Source organism: Glycine soja, chromosome 2 (genome assembly GCF_004193775.1).
Source record: "Glycine soja cultivar W05 chromosome 2, ASM419377v2, whole genome shotgun sequence".
Lineage (NCBI taxonomy): Eukaryota > Viridiplantae > Streptophyta > Magnoliopsida > Fabales > Fabaceae > Glycine > Glycine soja.
In genome coordinates this window covers 45,066,751-45,086,512 of record NC_041003.1, presented here as the reverse complement: position 1 = coordinate 45,086,512, position 19,762 = coordinate 45,066,751, and the positions used below count along the sequence as shown (strand labels likewise).

Below are 19,762 nucleotides of genomic sequence, written 5' to 3'. Positions count from 1 at the left end.
GTCATTCGGCCGGCCATTTGATACTACGTCCTTTCCCACCCCTCAGCAAACTTCAGTGACACCTCACACTAAAGGCTGTTGAAACCAAAACACAGAAATTGACACTTACAAGATTGTTGCAACATTGTGAAGTACTAAACTAAGAACATTGTAGGCATCGTGTAATTTCCAAAGATTTAATCTAATTATAATTGTTCACTATAAATTTGAACTTCCCTCACGTCTTCTAATCACCCCAAAAGAAAGGAAAAGACATCAAACTTTAGAGGATAATAACATGTCAAAGGGTGACAAGGTTGAGGTTTTGGACTTTTGGGCTAGCCCATTTTGTGCAAGAGTGAAAGTTGCTTTGGAAGAGAAGGGGGTGAATTATGTAGCCAGTGAAGAGGATTTGTTTGGAGGCAAGAGTGAGCTTCTCCTTAAGTCAAATCCTATTCATCAAAAAGTTCCTGTGCTCTTGCACAATGACAAGCCTCTAGCCGAGTCTTCTATCATTGTTAGCTACATTGATGAAGTCTGGTCTTCCAACCCACTGCTTCCAACTCTTGCTTATGATCGTGCACAAGCCAGATTCTGGACTGATTACATTGACAAAAAGGTTAGTTGTTGCCTCATTCTTAATGTCTAAGGGTATCGTGTGGAAATTTTGTTTTCTTATATTTTGACACTATATGAAACTTTTGTGATCCCCTTACATAACAGATTGAAATAAACCCACAAAAACTATTTCTAATATCCAAATCTCTACCTTAGGAAAAGTTGTTAGATAGTCTTCAATCAACATGTGTTATGCTCATGTATAATCATTGTGTGACATGTAGTCGAGTTTTTTAATCACAAGAAATAATTAATAATATTTAATTACTTATCATATGAAGATTAGTTGGTATTATAGTGGTTCCGACTATGTAATAATTTCTCTTAAATTAGAGGTTAAATTAATATTGATATGTAGATTTATGTGTGCATATATGATTATGGATGGTTACTTTTATACTTGGAATTAGGTATTTGAAACCGGGAGGAGTATCTGGGGAAGCAATGGAGAAGAGAGAGAAGTGGGCACTAGGGACTTCATTGAAGTTTTAAAGCATCTTGAGGAAGCTCTAGGGGAGAAGGACTACTTTGGAGGTGATGCCTTTGGTTATGTTGACATCATAGCCATTGGTCATTCAGCTTGGTTTTTGGCCTATGAGAAGCTTGGTGGCTTCAAAGTTGAAGACCACTCGCCAAAAATCTCAGCTTGGATTAAGAGGAGCTTGCAAAGGGAATCTGTTGCCAAAGTTCTGCCAGACCCTGAGAAGGTCTACCAGTTTGTCCTTCATTTCAGGAAGATGTTAGGACTTGAATAATGAATGAAATTAAGCATGCTTGGTTAATGGTATGCCTCATGGCAGTGAAGGGTGCTTGTTGCTGCTTTTTTTTCTTTCTTTCTTTCTTTGACACTGTATTAGAATTTGCTGTTTTAGTTTTTAGTCAACTCTCATATGATGGCTTGAATTAAAATAAGGGGAATAAGAAATAATAGTGACCTCTGGGTTTGCTTTTCAACTATATTGGGTATCCTAATAGATCAACTATAAAGGGTTGAAGGATTTTCACACAAAACAATAGTGGCAGTACTAGAAATCAAAATTCCTTGCTCTCTTATTCCACTTTCGTTTTGGTATAACAACTGTGTTGAGGTTTAAACTTTGACTTATGAGTAGGACTTCGACGTAGGACTTCATATAAACTATCTATTTAACTCTTCTCTCCTAGCTTACTTGGTAACTTTCAATTCCAATTTGTGCTACTGATATATTTATGGGATTGAAAGAAACAAGGGGAAATTAATTATGGTCTGCCTGTTCTTAATACAGGAGTATTGTTTTTTTGGCCTGATCCCAGCCTCTAATCAATTGCTTCTTGATTAAAACAATGATGATTTAATTCTTTTAGCTTGTTTGCACTTTCAACCCCTTTAGTTTGGATTATGTGCAAACTTGATTTTTTATTTTTTTTCTTTCATTTTAATTACTTTTATTTAAAAGAAATTTAGCAGTTTCGTTTGGTCATGATGATTTTTTATATTAAAAATCTTCAAATTATTTATTTTCTATCCAAATATTCACATATTTCTGATTAAATATGAAATAATTTTAAAAATTAGAAGCTAGACATTTGCTAAAATATATACAAATTAAAAAACTTTATAAGATGTGATATTAGGGTTTAAAAAGAGTCTCACATTTTTTTTATTATTAGATAAATTTAAATGTTTAGTTAGTGAAAATTGAGTAAACTAAGATTTAATGCAATATAAATAATTCAATTTTTGAAAAATTTAGACAAAAAAAATGAAAATTAAAAGTTTTATGGAGAGTAAAATTAATGATAAAACTAAATTTGCTTAACATTAAAAATGAAAGAGCTTAACTTTTTTTTTCACAAAGTTTAAGAGATTAAAATTGCACATAGTCCAAACTAAAGAATAAAACTGTAATTATATTTTTACTCAATGACGATTTTATTTCAATCTTAATTATTTTTTTTAATAAATGGATAATTTTGCAAGTTATCAAGCATTGCACTCACTATTCCATTCTTCTCGACTTTCAATGGGATTGATACTTTCGAATGAGCTTCAAAAAACGAAAGTATTTGGTATGTTGATCGCAAAGAGGAGAGTACATGATATATAGAGAATTAGAGTAATCCTCTCGAATCGGGGGGGGGGGGGGGGGGGGAGGTAAATTTTTTACAAAAGTTTTAGGGTGATTGTTGGATGGTAAAATGTTGAAAATTAGTCATATACCCAAGATTAAAAAACTATATATGTCATACCATTTAGTCAAATTAAAGTATTACAAAAACCGAGTAAACTTAAGAAAAGAAGCGTGCATTATTCTTCCAAAATTTGGGAGACAAAGACTACTAATAATAATAATACAAAAAACTTGTTATTAATCGAAAACCTTATCCAGCAGCTCAAATTAGGTCACAGCCTTACTCTTTCTCATTTTCTTCAACCATACAAATCAAATTATACAATTATTACTTTAGCGTTATTTTGCTCTCGAAGCTTTTGATCCATGTGGACCCTCGCCACCTCAGTATGAACAGGTATTTTTGAGCTTTCAGAATTTCAGATTTCAAGCTGAAAAAGATATGCAAGATTGTTTCCTTTCGTCAGCAATATACTTTGCATACATGCATAAGTTTTTTGAAAAATTAATTAATATGGAAGTAAATATAATATTTTGTCATTGAGAATATTTATAAATATATGATAGAAAGAAGCCAAGCAACTCAATTAAGCTATATACGTGCGTTCAAATGTGTATTGCTTTCTCGTTGTGGGAGAATACACCGACCTACCTTTTGTGATCACTTATATAAATTGGTTTGAGTGTGTTTCATAGTTTTGCATTGCATGCATGCATGGGTTACTAATTATATGATTTGTGTCATCTAAATTGGTTGTGTTTTGGATGCCCAAATGCTTCTCGTCGCACAATGTAAACGTGATGCTTTTCTAAAACAATTATTTTATAACTAATAATTATCCCACAGCTTAAAGCTCATGTTAAAGCCTTTTGAAAATGTGATACATGTACAATAATTTATGCAACAATTTCTATAACGTTAGTTTTTGTATTTATCTTTCTCTATTATTATGATATATAATAAATGATGTCGAAGAGAGATAGATAAAAAAAATGTTATACAAATTGTTGTAAAAATAATATTTTCCAAAAATTTTATTGGTTAAATAGAAATTTAGTTTAGTAATATTTACATCAATTATTTTGAATATGACAAACAATTAAAAAGTGGAAACTAATTAGGATACTATACAAAGTTATTTTTATGATTGTTATACTCAAATTGATAAAAAAAAAAATCATTCTTATACTCTTTTTTCACTACCAAGTCCTCTTCATGTAATAAGAATCTTCTTTATAAAATCATCATAATTTGAAATATCTAAATTACAATTTCTAGGTGGTTTTAGTTTTGTTTTTAATTTGCTGCAAATTAGTTCAAGCCAAAAAGACAATATATTTATAAAAGGTTCATTAATTTGGTACTTGGTACATTATTCACTGCTATGTTTTATACTATATATTTTACGCCTACAATTAGTGATTGGATTTCATATTGTATTTTTTTTTATAATGCAAGTAGAGAGAGGAAAAATGAATTAAAAGGAACTTGGTCTACATTGGATGAGGACTGAGGAGACTAATAAGAAGATAAAGCATAAACTCATAAAGGAGAAAAGCACCAAAAGATGGATTCATGAAAGGGAAAGCATGAGGGTTAGGAACTTGACATGATGGGAAAAGCATGAGATAACTTACAAGTGATCCTGCCATGCCACGTGGATAACTTAATTGGTTCACGTGGCAAAAGCTGGCCCCACATGGGTCCCGCTTTGGACTTAATTGGTTTGCTGTCCATGTGCCACATGTCTATAGCCAGTGCTTAAACTAAAACATGAAACCTAGTTTGTTCTTTTCTTTTCATTATTTTTTTTTTCTTTTTCGATAGTAATATTATTTCGTAAATATTACTAATATTAATAACTCCCAATTTCGTAAATACAGTCAATTATATTTTACGTGCAGAAGATGAGGATACGAAAATATTGGCGTGTATATATAATACGTACAGTCATATTGTAAACGTTTAAATAAGTAATTTTTTTACCAAACGTTTAAACAAGTATAACAACATCGAACGTGTTTCTTATGGTTAATAAGATTAAATTTTTCATCGAAAACATTATTATAATTCGAATGTAAACAACTAATCATGCTTGAAACAACCTTCAATCAAGGTTATTAATAACCAATCGTCCACATGAACGAAAAAAAAAATAATGAGCAATTAAATATATAAAGCTTAGAGAATGATTGGCAACAAATGTGAAAGGACCGTTTGTTCAGTTATGTACAGCCGCCATAGTTGGTTTTGTTAAGAGTTTTCATCACGTTAATGTTGGTTATTGTAAGATCCTTCTTTGGAATAATAGCTAGCTATAGGCCCAGAATCCAAGAAAGAACGAGCTTGAAGCATAGGATCAATGTGTGCAGAATTAAGAGAAGAGAATTACTATAACATTATAATATTTATTAATTAATTAATCTATATAGCTGCCCATGGATTAATTAATTAGTAAATAGGCATTATTTCAAGCTTGATAGCAAAGATAACAGGAATCCATCCATTTGATCATAAAAACAAATAAAAAGTACTTAAAAAAAGAAAAAGAGATCAAGGGGTGACAACCCCCATCCAACTTTTTTTTTTCTCTCTCTTCTTCTCTTTTTGTCCTCTTTAATAAAACCCCAAGCAAGCCCCACATTCCACCCCTTCTCCTCTTTGCTTCTCATTTCGTCCTTGTGTTAATTTGTCTCTCCCACTTTCTGACTTTGGATCTTCTTCTTCCCTAAGGTCTTTGCTAGCTATTTCTTCCCCTCTCTATTATAACTATATATATACTTGTCATATTGTATATATTAAAAAAGTTTATGTTTGTTTTAATTTGCTAATTTGGTTTTATTCTTGAACGATTAATTTATGCATGGCAGGGTTTGATTTGTATAATTTGGTGATCTCATCACTTGTAATTGAGGCTTTGTATACTCATTGATATTGCAGGTTGTTTAGATAGCTAGCTATAAGAGGAAGAAGGAGGTCCAAAGTATATATATATAAAAATATATACACATGGCACCTGTTTTGCCTCCCGGTTTCAGATTCCACCCTACAGACGAAGAACTTGTTGCTTATTACCTTAAAAGAAAGATCAATGGCCGAAAGATTGAGTTAGAGATCATACCTGAAGTTGATCTCTATAAGTGTGAACCATGGGACTTGCCAGGTAATTAATTAGATGCTTATTAAATATATATATATATATATATATATATATATATATATATATATATATATATATATATATATATATATATATATATTGTACTGTTTTATTTTTCTGGCTAGTAAAATTCGATCTTATTCTAACTAATACACCATCCAGCACCATATTATATGTAAAATTTATTTTGTTGACTTTAGTCTTGAACATTGACGATATGGAAATCCCATGATGACGCGCAAATTTTAACATCATCAAGAGGAGTTTTAATAAAAGATCTCTTTTTTTTTCGCTTATTTGTAAATCACTATTCCTTAATGATTTTGGACAGCTTATTAGAATGCAAAAAACTATATCTTAAAAAAGTGGGCACGCGCTTTTGTTGAGATTTGCTTCCGATCTTTATTCAGTGATGATGAAACACATACTTGCTTTCTCGGTCAAGTATATTTTCCTGCTTTATCATAAAATATCTAATGTGATATATGCATGGTGGAAAGGACTGTACTTAAGACTTTTAAAGAGGATGGTCCCTTCACCTTTTAGGGTTCCTATTGTGACCGTCATGATTAGTAGTAAACTAGTAATGAGACAATAGTAGATTCCCAAGTCAAAAAGCGTATGATAAAGAAAAGGATTGCATTGTACGCGATACAATTAATACATTTATACACGACTCCCATGCAATATACTTTGCGTTTCTTATTCTCCCATTGCCATTTGCTTTATCACCTTACGAATTTAACGTGAAAACTATGAAATATGAAGAAAAAAAAAACTCAATATTAAAAATAATAATTTTTTGCTACTTTCGCTAGAATGTGTATGATAATTTACTTCATGTTCGTATGAAAATATTAAAATCAATTTTGAATATTTAACCATTTTTAAAAAAAATTACAGGGAAATCATTGTTACCAGGAAAGGATTTGGAGTGGTATTTCTATAGCCCTCGAGATAGGAAGTACCCAAATGGATCAAGAACAAACCGTGCAACCAAATCTGGATATTGGAAGGCCACGGGGAAGGATAGAAAAGTAAATTCCCAGGCTCGGGCTGTGGGCATGAAGAAAACCCTAGTTTACTATCGAGGAAGAGCACCCCATGGCTCTCGTACAAATTGGGTTATGCATGAATACCGTCTTGATGAGAGAGAATGCGAAACCAATTCAGGCTTGCAGGTATTCATCACCTCTTCATTTTTTTCATTTCATTTTATTTCTTTTACGTATACAACAACAACAACGCCTTATCCCACTAGGTGTGGTCGGCTACATGAATCAACTTCCGCCATAATGTTCTATCAAGTACCATACTTCTATCCAAATCATTAAGTTCGAGATCCTTTTTGATAACCTCTCTTATAGTCTTTTTGGGTCTTTCTCTGCCTCGAATTGTTTGTCTTCTCTTCATCTGGTTTACTCTCCTCACTACAGAGTCTACCGGTCTTCTCTCTACATGCCTAAACCACCTAAGTCTATTTCTTTTACGTATATAGATACAAATTTATCTGATGATAGTCCTTCATATTAACCGTACACGTACAATCAAAATCCTTCATATATATATAATATAGAGTATTAAGTATAAACGGAAAAAGATATTAATTGCGTTAACCATGCTCTTTGTAGAGTATCTTTTGGATAAAATTTTATACCATTTTTTTATCTATAGATGTTAATTTATTAATTTTATTAAAAATATCAGTGACAGAGATTTAAATCCACAATTTCTTCTTCTTTCCTTCTCCCTTCCACCATAGATGTCTAATCCCTAAGCATATTTTTTTAATTCTTGATATGGCTCTCTTTTGAATTTTGGGAAATGTAATTTTTCAGGATGCATATGCTCTTTGCCGTGTGGTCAAGAAGACTGCAGTGATTCCTCCAAAAGTTGGGGAGCATCACTATGTTAATGTTCCCAATGCCAACCAAATTACAAGTGATCATTCATCAAGTATTGAAATATACCCTGAAGGAAGGGGCGAAGATTTAGATAGCACAAATTATTTTATGCCGGTGGATGCTTGCTCACCACACAACATGGGAAACGAGACTTCTCTCACAATCAATAGTGGGATCATGACAAGGGATCATGAGAAATGGTCACACTTCTCATCACAAGACCCTTTATTTAGTCTTCCAACTTCTTCATTTTCCAAATTTGGAGCCATAGCATACCCTCCATCTAAGGTACGTACACAACTTTCTTTTTTGTCCAAATTAAATATTTGAATACATGCAAGTGCAAACAAAGATCTGTAATTTAGATATTATCATTTTTAGTTTTTAAGAATTACAAAATATGTACTTATAATTAATAGTGAGAAAAACTAAAACCCCAATATTTTTGTTAAATGCAGATAATAAAATCAAATAAATATTTTGTAAGAATTACAACTAAAAAATATATATAGTACTATTTAGAGACAAAATGTATTTAAGCTAATTTTGCTTAATGTTATCTTTCCTCTTACACTTGATCTAATTAACTTGAAGGTGGATATAGCACTAGAGTATGCAAGGATGCAGCATAGGTTTGTTTTGCCTCCTTTGGAGGTGGATGACTTCCCTCAAGTTGGAATCTCAGAGCTGAAAATGACACAAGCCTCCGGTTCCATGCAAGGAAGCAGAACTGAAACAGATATCTTGCAGGAAATTCTTTCAGTTGCTCAAGTTTCTCAGGAATTAATAAATCAATCCAACTACTCGCAGGAATGGGGTGGCAATAATGATAATTATGCTCCTCGTGAAGATGATTTTACCTTCATGGTTGGCACTAATTACAATCATTCAAATCATGGAATGAGCTCAATGAGGTATGCTGACAAAACATGGGAAGATGCAAACACAAGGACAATAGAGATCGGAGATGTGGATGAAGAATTTAAGGCAGAGAGGATGGTGGAGAATTTAAGATGGGTTGGAATGTCAAGTGAAGATTTACAAAAGGTATATTAATATTGTTTATTTGTTCAAGTTTCTTTGCTACATGAATTTTAATTAGCCCATTTCAGATTTTATTTCAATGAGAAAACTGTATGAATTGGCTTAAGGCTATTATTGCAAAAAAAATAAAAAATGAATTATATATATCTTAACGGTATTGTTTGAGGGATTGAAATCATGTGTGTACACTCACTGTATGTCTTATTTCTTATCCCTTGAATTGAAAAAATTATTTACCATTAATTTTTTCTCATTTTTAAAAATAATATTTTTTTCTCTGAATTATTATTATTATTAATTATATTTTTTTATACTAAAATGTTATATTTTAACCTAAAAGTGTCAATCTATCAAATGTATAATTTGATACCTTGTTGAGGTCTCTTAAAATATTTAGTCTAATTCAGTTAGTTCAACATAATATATGAGTTATTTTAAATTTTTTAACATGATCTTTGATTTTTATGAGTCAATTTTTTTTTTATAATTTATTAATGATCAATAGGTTTATATGATTGTTAGTCTGACCAATTGGACGTACAGATGGAAGAACAAAAGATTGTCCCAATAGAAGATATTTCAAGCTTCCAAACTAATGAGGTGCAAGGTATACATTAAGAATCCCATGCATGGTTGCTTGGATTTATTCTTATTTTTATTTTTTCGGTAAATGATAATGGTTTATGCAAACTTCTAATCTTCTAGTAATTGCTGGATGATCAGAATCTGAGCAACATAGCAACAAGGAGCACAATGACGACACTGAAATCAACGATTTCTCATTGGGCTTCATCAATGACAATGATGACCCTAACGAGAACTTCATAGAAGATGGTAACATAGATGATTATTCAAGTTCTCCTAGCTTTGAGGTCGTTGAGGAAATAAAGGTCAATCATGGAATGTTAGTTTCGACTCATCAAGTAGTGGAGACATTCTTTCACCAAATAGTTCCTTCACAAACTGTTCAAGTTCACCTCATCAATTCAGTGATGGCACATAACAATCATTATGTAGAGAATGCAGAGGCAATGCTAATGATAATGGAGAACAAAGGGTCTTCATTAAGGAATAAGGTTAAGGCCTATGTGATGGGGAAGCTTATAAAACCTTCAAAGACAATTGCAAGTGCAATTGTATTCGTCTTTGCACTTGTGTTGATGCATTGTGTTTATTTGAAGGAAGAAGTGGAAATTTGGAATGAGTCAAATAATGAGGTTAATTGGTTTGTTGGTGTCAAAAGTCATGAGAAAGAATTAAGTGCAGTCTTGAAGAAAATAGGCATTTTTCTCACCATATCTTTGGCTTTTTGTACCATGTGGGCTAGCCAGAATATGGTAGTTAACCCTTGATCTCTTAATTCATTTAATTTTTGTCTCTAACTTGTGAGGAATTAGCTTGGGAACGCTCAAATTGTGCTTCTCTCCCAGTTAAGTAGGAGGCTGATGTATCCATATACTTGTTATATTTTACTTTAGTATCACTTTGTTCTTTGTTCAAGACTTAATTGTATTGAATCTAAATTACAAATAGAATGTTTACTTTTAATTCCTTCTCTCAGTCTTGTTAATTTTATTTGAAGACGACTCAAATTTTATATACAACTTGCCGTGTCGTGCAGGTCTCGATTTTGTTTTTTTAAAGAAAAAAAATTGATATTACCATACACATCAATAATGTAACTCCTTAACATGCAAAAATTTAATTTCTACAATACTAGATATTTCATTAAATGGTTTAATCTTCCCTTAAAATTTAATCTTGATAGGCTCCTTTAAAACAAATTAAAGTTTGTGACTACACTAATATAATTGTCTTGGTCGTCCAAGTTTTATCAAGATCATACTATCCTTTTTTGACCAATAAAAGTGCACCTAAGGTTTTCAATCGGATGAATATGGTAATAAGTTTGAATATGATGGCCTTCATCCAAATAGAATTTATTCAAAAAGGGCATATTTGCAGTTTCATGAGGTTATGCTCTCTGGTGTTATTGAGTTGTAAAGTCTATTTGTAGTCTTCATGCCTGAATAATTTAGAGTCAGATAACTATATTCATGTCAACATTCAGAAGAACTTAATTAATTAAAAAGATGAAAGAGATTAAATCCAACAAAAGGAATATTAGAAGTTCACCTCCTGCTCCTAAATCAGTACGTATAGTAATTATTAGAGAATGAGCAAAGTCAGATAATATCAAGTTGACCATTAGTCACCATACAAAAAAATGAACGTTTATTTACCTTCCCACCGATTTGCAATGAATGCGGTAGAATAGTTTTCGAAACTAGATTTTGGGCTTGAGAATCAATTTCCAAAACTGTTACTTTTAATTAAATCTAAAAAAATAATATAACTTATAAAATATTTAATCTATCCCTCTAAAATGAATGAAAGAATCTAATTTAAATTAATAAAAAATATACTAGGAAGAAGAAAAATTAATTTTAATTTGACAATTTGATTCTTACTTTTATATCCGATGTAATAAGGAACTCAAAAAGAAAAGGTCGCATTTTTTTATAAAATACTTATGTGTCGGTGGATTTTAATTAAGTTTGGCATCAGTAAGTTGTAACAAATCAACTGTACCTCATGAAAACGTAAAATGAATAAGATGTCAAACCACAATTAATTATATTTACTTTATTAATAAAATATAGTAATAAAAATAGTAATTCATTTTTTAAGAAAATTCATAACTGTCAGGTTGTTATAACTTATATGTCATATTAAAATGTCAAATCAACATCATGTTTCAAATAACTTCATCTTTAATATTTTAAAATAATAATAATAATTTATTAAAGGATTTTAAGTGTTAATAAACTAGTCTGGACGTCGTCAGTATGAATAATACTAGATTTGAATCTCTTAGAAAAGACCTTGAGCATCATGGGTGAGAAAAAACATAATCGAGAAGTAGATAGACCCACTAAATGTGGATATTTGGATCGATTTGATTAAAGAAGACGGGAAGACATCATTATACTTGATCAATTATTATGCATTTTTTTTCTGTATTTAGTAGATATTTAGAGTTTCTTATTTGACTCAGTTAATTATTTTTCCCCTACTAGATGGATCCATTTTGGAATAAAGCAATATTGTGACTCCATATCTAAGCTAGAAATCCTCATACCTTGATTAAGTGATCTAATATAAATGTTGAACCATCTTTATCAATAACTTTTTATTGATCAATTATTATATTAATTGTGTAACATTTTGCAGTCAATTACATTGGATTCAAATATTCATCTAAGACAAATAGCGAATAACCTTCTTTAATTTTATTACATTCTCTGGTATTTTTCTTGTATGTGGGTTTTAGGTATCCTTGTACCTATTTTAATATATTGCATCTTGCTAAGAAAAAGAAAATGTATTTTCATATTCATTGGTTTGAAACATAGTCTTTTGATTGAGACAAATTTATTAAAAATGATAAAATTTTGTGAGTCTTATGTCATATTTAATGAATATCATTTAATTTTGTAGTTAAAAAAAATGTATTGGAAACTATCTTCCTAGAACTTCTCTTTATTTAAATTAGTATCCGTGATAGACTGACATAATGTACATCTTTAAGTCTCTCGGGGTTTCGTTTTAGGATGTTAGCATATAAAATCTTTATTACAGTTTAAGAACAAAGTTTCAGCTTCCTACGTGAAATTAAACATTGCTCCATCTTCGTTTTAAATTTCCTCACATAGGGCATTTTATTGATCACATAAAATATTGTTATTATTCAACAACAGCAGAGCTTCTCCGTTTGATGAATAACAAAAAAATATATATATAAGGTCATCAGAGAAATATCAATATCCAGAGTGACAAGATGCATCGTACTAATTGACTTGCTTCATGGTTGAGATATTAATTTCCAAATAACCTGAAAGGAAGTAAGTAATTTTTTGTAAGTACACACAACTAATAATCACGAGCTAATTAAGTGCTATGTAATTAGCCTAACCTTTGCAATCTGGACTGTGAACGTCTGATTCAGCAAACCAAGAAGGAAAAAGAAAAAAGATGTTAGCATGGATCAAATGGAAAACCATTTTCTTAACTGCACAAAGGTGCATGCTAAGAAACAAATAATGAAGTAACAATTTGACTAATTTAAAAGCATGTCACAGAAACAAATCCGTTAAGGGGAAGGATTAATGGAGATATCCAGCATTTCAATTGACTTCAACAATTTTTTCCCTTCACAAAGATGGAGAATGATTTATTGGTTGAGTAACATACCCCGTGCTACGCGATTTGAGACTCGGCTGCTTGCCTACTGGTTGTTGAGGTTCATCACTAGGAGCAGGTACAGTCTTAACCTGTGACATTTACATATCAAAAGTGTTTACCTTTTCAGAAACTCATAACACAGTAATTGGTGAATGTGTCTAAAAAACTAAATATTGGCATACCAAATTCTTGAATATAAGATTATAGAACATCTGAATGTATCTCTGCTTTGCCTCCTTTTGCTCCTTATTCACTTGCCTCCAAAAGGTGTAAATGTTCCCCATGTTTACCATCTTGTTTGCATAAATCTTCCAGGTATAGCTATAAGACAACGACATGTAACACGTTTGAAATTTAGTTTCTCATTGATGCATAAAAAAGGGAATGTTGACTAAACAAAGGTGTAACATAATTGTTAAATAATAACTGTACAAGCTTGAAGCTAAGGAAATGGTATGATATGATAAGTTGGTTACCATTCATTTATGCGCTGCAATCCAGCCTCAGAAATGACATTCCATTGTGATTGATTCACTTTGCATTTCTCAAAGAAATCAGCGATTTTGTTGCTTGATTCCTCTCCATTGAGGGGGTCAATGTGGAAGCCGGAGACCCCATCAACAATAATTTCTGCTGGACCTCCTTGGTTGGTGGCAAAAGTGGGCAAGCCACAGTTCATTGCTTCAATGACAGTTAATCCAAATGCTTCATACAAAGCAGGCTGCACAAAGGCTCCCCTTGTGTCAGCGATGCAACGGTAGAGCTCTCCATTGCGATACCTATTCGTCTGTGCAGCAATCCATCTAAATTGACCCTTGAGTTGGTACTTATCAATTAAGTCATGCATCTTTTTTATTTCTGCCATTTCCTCCCTATCTTTTGATTTTGAAGGGTCAAAGAAGCCTCCTACTATTACAAGGTTCACCAAATTTCTCAGTCTCTTGTTCTTGCCATACCATTCAACTAACCCGCTCAAGTTCTTCACAACATCAAGCCTTGCCATTGAGAAGATGATTGGCTTCCTCCTATCAGCTAGATATCCACTGTTTCCATAACAATTCCAAAAGTGAAAGTCATTCAATTGGAAGAATGTGGTAATTCATAAATGTTACTTTGCAACAGTGCAACAAGGTCACTTACATATGCTCAATGTTATCCACTTTACTAAAGAGAAGGTCCTCAATGGCAGGGTGAAATTGAGAGAGCCTTTTTTCTTTCTCTGTGTAAGGGAAATACACAGACTGGTCAGCTCCTGGTGCGACTATGTTGAACTTCGGATCAAACACGTTTATCCCTGAAACAACCCTACACAGCCCTGGGAGGGTAAATGCAGCATGACTTTCATATTGTCCAGGTCTATCTTTGCTGCAAATATCAACTTAAAAAAAATTCAGATTTCATTTTAGGGTACTACTTTGTTCTCATTAACATGTGTGTAAGGCTATTTGAGCAAACCTTCCAGCAATTTCCTGGTATGTGCTGGTTATGATGAAATCAGATGCATTCATTGCCACTGTATCCGCCATGAATTGACACGAGAAGTGGTACTTGGGGTCCAACTCTTTCCACTTGACATCTGAGTCTTCATACTTGGTTTTCTCTAAAGCATGTGCTATAGTTCCCTGGTTTTCAATCAAGCTATGGAATCAGTACACGTAGCGAAAAAAGACGTATACTTGCAGCCACAAAAACAGTTGAAAGGAAAACTTAAACAAAGTTATAGCGACCTGAGTTATCCCAAGTTTTCTAGCCATTAGTGATGCTACCAAATTTCCATCAGTGTAATTTCCAATAACAAGATCTGGTTTCCCTTCCATGAACTCAAGAATCTTGGCTGTTGCATCCTATTAATATGAACCAAAGTATGGTCATAACTCAGAAGGAAACTTCATAAGAGGGAAAATAGATACCAGTTAAAGAATATTGAATCAGGTATCAGGTATACTATACTATACATGCCTGAGTAAACCTCTCAAGATAGGGGTAAATGTCAAAGCGAGAAATCCACTGACGCAGGATTCCTTTATCTGTCTGAAACGGCACACGTAGAATGTGGGAGTGCTTGGTATCACTGATTGGTTCCAACTCATGGTGGCACTTGGTTCCCCGAGCATCAGGAATGAGCCTTGTTACCTATCAAGATCAATAGCATACTCTTAAGATTCTAGTAAGTTTAAGTGTATATAGAAAGAGATAATTCTTCATTCCTTTTGCATGAAACTCACCACAAGAATTTGAGGTTTCACATTTAGCCCTTGTTGCCTGATTCTCAGAAGCAACTCTGCTTCCAGAGACTTGACTTGGTCCAATATGTAAACTACCTGTTGTACTTTTCTCGATGAGTATTAGAAATGAAAAAGCATTTTGCTTTTGAGCCATCTCTTAAATACATCAGTTTTTTCCCGCTTTTAATAGAAATAGCACTTGACATGATGATATCATAAAGGAGGAGTGTTAGTTAAGAACTTCCAATACACTTTCTAACATTGGTTAAAATTTATTGAAATTACAAAATCACGAGTAAAACTCATTAAAATAGAAGTGAATTCCACAAAATTGTGTAATATTCAATCAATAGTAGTGTGTTCAAAAAAGTGTATTGCCATCATTTCTCAATTAGAAAACATTATTGACCTTGCTACATGGTGAACAATTTCTATCAACTTATCCTTATAATCAAATTAATTATTCCTAATGGTTAGAATTTTACCTGGCCACCGGTGTCTGGCAAGCCAAGAACATCTGCTTGCCCAAAATAACCATGAACAGAGAAGATGACAACATTGAATATTATTGGTAAGTTGCTTAAAAATTTCTCCAAGTTCATCGGGTCTGGTGCTTGGAGTACTTCTGATAGAGTTCTCATTGTCTCCTTCACTCTTCCTGCAGTATCTCCCCATCCTCTCTCAAACCCCCATTCCTTAAACCTGTCAATGAATTTGGTCTTACCGTTGGGTTAAAACTTCAAGTATCCTTGGCCTCTTTTATAGAAAAATAATAAAATCTTTACCTTAGTTCAAAATTCTGATATGCAGTGTCTTTGGAAAGTCCCGAGAGGAATGCATCAGCCACTACAAGTGCCATCTGGAGCTTTGCGGCAGAGTTAAGGCTGTCATTTATCATCAGGCTCTGCCAGTGTAGATGACAAAAAGGAAAATGAATATTATATTATATGGTATATCTTTGGTGTTGTAATATAATATTTATGAATTTAATCTCATGTTATTTCACTTACTTCTCCCTGATGATTTAATGTTAACAAGTAGTCCACTATAGCCTGTGTTTTCTCCAATTTCCCAGTTAACTTTGAAGTTAAGAACTTGGAAGTAAATTCCAGTCCATTTCCAATTGAAGAAGAGAGGGTTAACAGAGGAATTTGGGAATCAAATGCTCCAAAGTCTGCTTCAAATGAGTTCTCATCGGTTGCCCTTCAATATGGAGCCAAGTTATACATCAAAAGCATAGTTCAAGTGAATTTTTCTTGTTGGATGGAATAGGCAACACTATACTATTTGACCATTTTACACCAAGTGTTCAACTTACACTAGATCTTCCACGTGTAAGTGCAGTATGAAAAAATTTCGTCAAAAAGTATTCTAATGCGTCTTATTTACATTTAATTGGATAAATATGTGAGTAAAAAATTAAGAATGTGATGAAATTATGCCACGTCAATGGTACTAATGATAATTTAGCTTAAGAAAAAAATGCAAATAGAGAGGAGAAAAGGAGGATATTGATGAACGTTGATGATTAGAAGGTTACAATGTAAGATAAATGATGTACCATTTTTCATCGTGTACCCTTTCCTTGAATTTGAGGTAGTCTGTGGGGGTAATAGCCTCAACAGAAAGGTCCTCAGAGCTCACCTTTACAAATTCCCAAACTCCTGGATTAGGCCTTATTGCAAAGGCAACATATGGTGGATCAACAACAGCTTCCTGCAAGTTTCAGGTGCACAACATTAAAATCCACTGGCAATATTATATATATATAATGTGGAACATATAATGAAACAGCACTCATTCTAACAATATCAAAATTATCTATTGATGTTATTTTAAAACTAATTGATGTTAAAAGCAACACTCCCTCTATTAATGCTTGTCAGAATAGGAAAAGACAATATGGTTATAAACTCTTGATATTATGTTAGTTTTCTTCTTAAATTTAGGTTAAGAGAAGTTGTCCAATAGATAAATAATCCTAGGAATTGACTATTGAGGCAGACAATATCAGACTTTTCAACAACATATTTAACGTTTTTTCTTTTGGTTTTTGTATAAGAGTCGCATTTAAGTTAGAATCTATGACCTCATGTATATCAGTGCATTCTCCCACCAATAATATACTTAATGCTTATAATCATACTTAGATAATCAAAGTTAAAAATTCGTAGTTGATAATGATGTGACCACTTTATTTATTTATTTATTATTGCCGTGTATATATAAGTTGAAGAGTGAAAACAAAGAACCTGTGTGGAGCTCAATATGAAGCCAAGAATGCCCTCCAAAACTTGACTTCTTTCACTTTTGTCATCTATAACTAGTTCCATTTCTTCCATCAAATGATGAAGTTTCATAATCCTCCTACCCTTTTCAAGGTACTTAGCGAAGCACCTCTTCATATGGTACCGGCTCTGCCGCAATGCATCAGGCATATTATCAACGACAGAATCTGTGCGTTTTAAGGCTGGTGCAGAAGCCATTTAAACATAGAAAGCAAAAGAGAAAATGTTAATTAAGGTTTTGAAATTCAGATAGGTCTTGATTGGTGGTCAAATAGATGTGTCTCAATTTATATGCATGGCTACTATGTGTATGTCATGTGAATTATAATAACTTTAAGGCTTTGATATAGTTAGGTGTAAGTGCATGAGTTGGAGAAGGAATATTTGCTTCGGAGGGAAAGGAAAAGAATGTTTGAGTTTTGAGAAGAGATTTTCATTGTTTTAAAAAGTGAAGGAAGGTGTGTGAATATTATTTCTATCACGGAATTATAGGAATCATTCTTTTCTTCTCTTTGTCTTTGGGTGCCATATGATGATCAACAGAAAACGAATATGAAAAGATGGCCATCTTCACGGCATTTGCTTTCTCTTTTTCTTGGAGGACGAAGGAGTGTTTAGTGAGTCAGACTGAGAGTACACCTATTATTAATGCCACGTTTGAATTTATTTATACAATGAGAGAAATAATATTTTTTTTAAAAATTACATGCATTTTTTTATTGGAGTCAATTTTATTTGAACTTGATAAGATAATTAAAAACGAGATTAAGTTGAAACAAAAATCATGTTTTCAATTAATGTTAAGTTAGGAAACACCCTGATTGGTTCTCAATAATATGATCTAGATTAATCTTCTAACACATTTTTTTAAAAAAATTATAAAGTGATTTTAAATAACATTTAGATTAATCTTCACATTACGAGTTATTAATTTTTTTAGTTAATGAGAAACATAAATACAAGTGATATTGAGATTGATATTAACCATAAATCATATAATAGTTTCTCTTTTTAAATGCATACTTTGATAAACTTTTAGAAACTAGAGTACAAATTTTGGGAGCTCTCATTTTTTATTTAATGAACCCTCTTAACTTTGTAATTTATTGAATGTATTTGAAAAAAAAAATGTGTTGGAGAGTGTGGCTTTGTGTAACCTACCCCAAATGAAAATATAGGGTCATTTAAGTTCATCCTACGTAGCAGTAAAAAAAGAAGTTCATCCTACGTGGCAGAGTGTGTAGCATTGAGGAACCATTCAGGGAGGAATGCTTGATTTCTGTCCCTTGTAATAATTTGGTTATTTAAGCCAAAGGTAAAATTGCACTTTTAGTCTTTCAGTTTATTTCTAATTTTATATTTGGTCCCCCTATAATTTAATTCACAAATTTGGTCCTCCAGTTTTATAAATTCCTGTAAAAATTGGTCTTGGAAGCCCAATTTGGACGTTGACCGTTAACCTCAGACGTTAACTGCCACGTGTCAATGTCACGTGTCAACATCTGAGTGGTTCCTTGTAAAGGCTTCATTTTTTGTAGGTAAAATTGTACTTTTGGTCCTCCAGTTTTATTCCAATTTCGATTTTGGTCCCCTTATAATCTAATTCGCACATTTGGTCCCTCAGTGTTATAAATCCCTTTATAAATTCAGCCAAATTTCATTACTAGAGAAGTTGTATTTCAAATTTCAAACAAAAATATCATTGTCATACATAGGTCACTTAAGCGGTCGTATACATATAATATCGCATGGGGGAGCAAAAAAAGAAAAAAATAGGGGGTTATTACAGAACCTATTAAAGTAAGAGATCTGAAAATTTCAAACCCAGGTTGGGATTCATGCGCCACTTTTCCAAATTGAACAACCTCGGAAGTGGGAGAGAGACAAAGAGTGATTTTTCTCTGGGTTCCAAGTGAGTGAAAAACTTGCGATGAAAAGAAGTGCGAGATTTATTAAGACCTACCATGTCTCTAGCACAAGTGGCTAAACCATTCAAAAGACCAATTTATAAAGGGATTTATAAAACTGGGGAACTAAATGTGTGAATTAAACTATAGGAGGACCAAAATTGAAATTGGAGTAAAACTGGGGGACCAAAAATGCAATTTTACCTAAAAAAATGAAGCCTTTACAGAGAACCACTCAGACGTTGACACATGGCATTAACACGTGGTAGTCAACGTTCAA

General features: G+C 32.5%; 3 protein-coding genes across 4 annotated transcripts; 2 read left to right on the top strand and 1 right to left on the bottom strand.

Annotated features, from left to right (window-relative positions):
- Positions 1–224: 224 nt before the first annotated feature.
- On the top strand, positions 225–1,655 carry LOC114371832 (glutathione S-transferase U19-like). Its single transcript, XM_028329156.1, has 2 exons — positions 225–598; positions 1,008–1,655. Exons 1-2 carry the CDS (start codon positions 278–280, stop codon positions 1,350–1,352), a joined length of 666 nt encoding a protein of 221 aa, XP_028184957.1. The 5' UTR covers positions 225–277; the 3' UTR covers positions 1,353–1,655.
- Positions 1,656–5,245: 3,590 nt separating this feature from the next.
- On the top strand, positions 5,246–10,352 carry LOC114397704 (NAC domain-containing protein 86-like). Of its 2 annotated transcripts, none has more exons than XM_028359891.1 (7): positions 5,246–5,442; positions 5,650–5,872; positions 6,773–7,050; positions 7,708–8,061; positions 8,368–8,820; positions 9,361–9,424; positions 9,523–9,627. In XM_028359891.1, the coding sequence occupies exons 2-7, from the start codon at positions 5,719–5,721 to the stop codon at positions 9,534–9,536; spliced, it is 1,317 nt and encodes a 438-aa protein (XP_028215692.1). In that variant the 5' UTR covers positions 5,246–5,442; positions 5,650–5,718; the 3' UTR covers positions 9,537–9,627. The 2 variants fall into 2 exon arrangements, with proteins under 2 accessions (XP_028215692.1, XP_028215683.1); XM_028359882.1 differs by having other exon boundaries at positions 5,249–5,442; positions 9,541–10,352.
- Positions 10,353–12,509: 2,157 nt separating this feature from the next.
- LOC114397685 (sucrose synthase 7-like) lies at positions 12,510–17,874 on the bottom strand. The gene is made up of 15 exons (XM_028359860.1): positions 17,540–17,874; positions 16,849–17,003; positions 16,298–16,490; positions 16,073–16,191; positions 15,773–15,989; positions 15,288–15,383; positions 15,022–15,195; positions 14,790–14,906; positions 14,518–14,684; positions 14,203–14,427; positions 13,539–14,105; positions 13,245–13,383; positions 13,072–13,151; positions 12,794–12,817; positions 12,510–12,712 (listed from the first exon to the last, which is right to left on the bottom strand). Exons 1-15 carry the CDS (start codon positions 17,771–17,773, stop codon positions 12,697–12,699), a joined length of 2,523 nt encoding a protein of 840 aa, XP_028215661.1. The 5' UTR covers positions 17,774–17,874; the 3' UTR covers positions 12,510–12,696.
- Between the last annotated feature and the right edge of the window lie 1,888 nt (positions 17,875–19,762).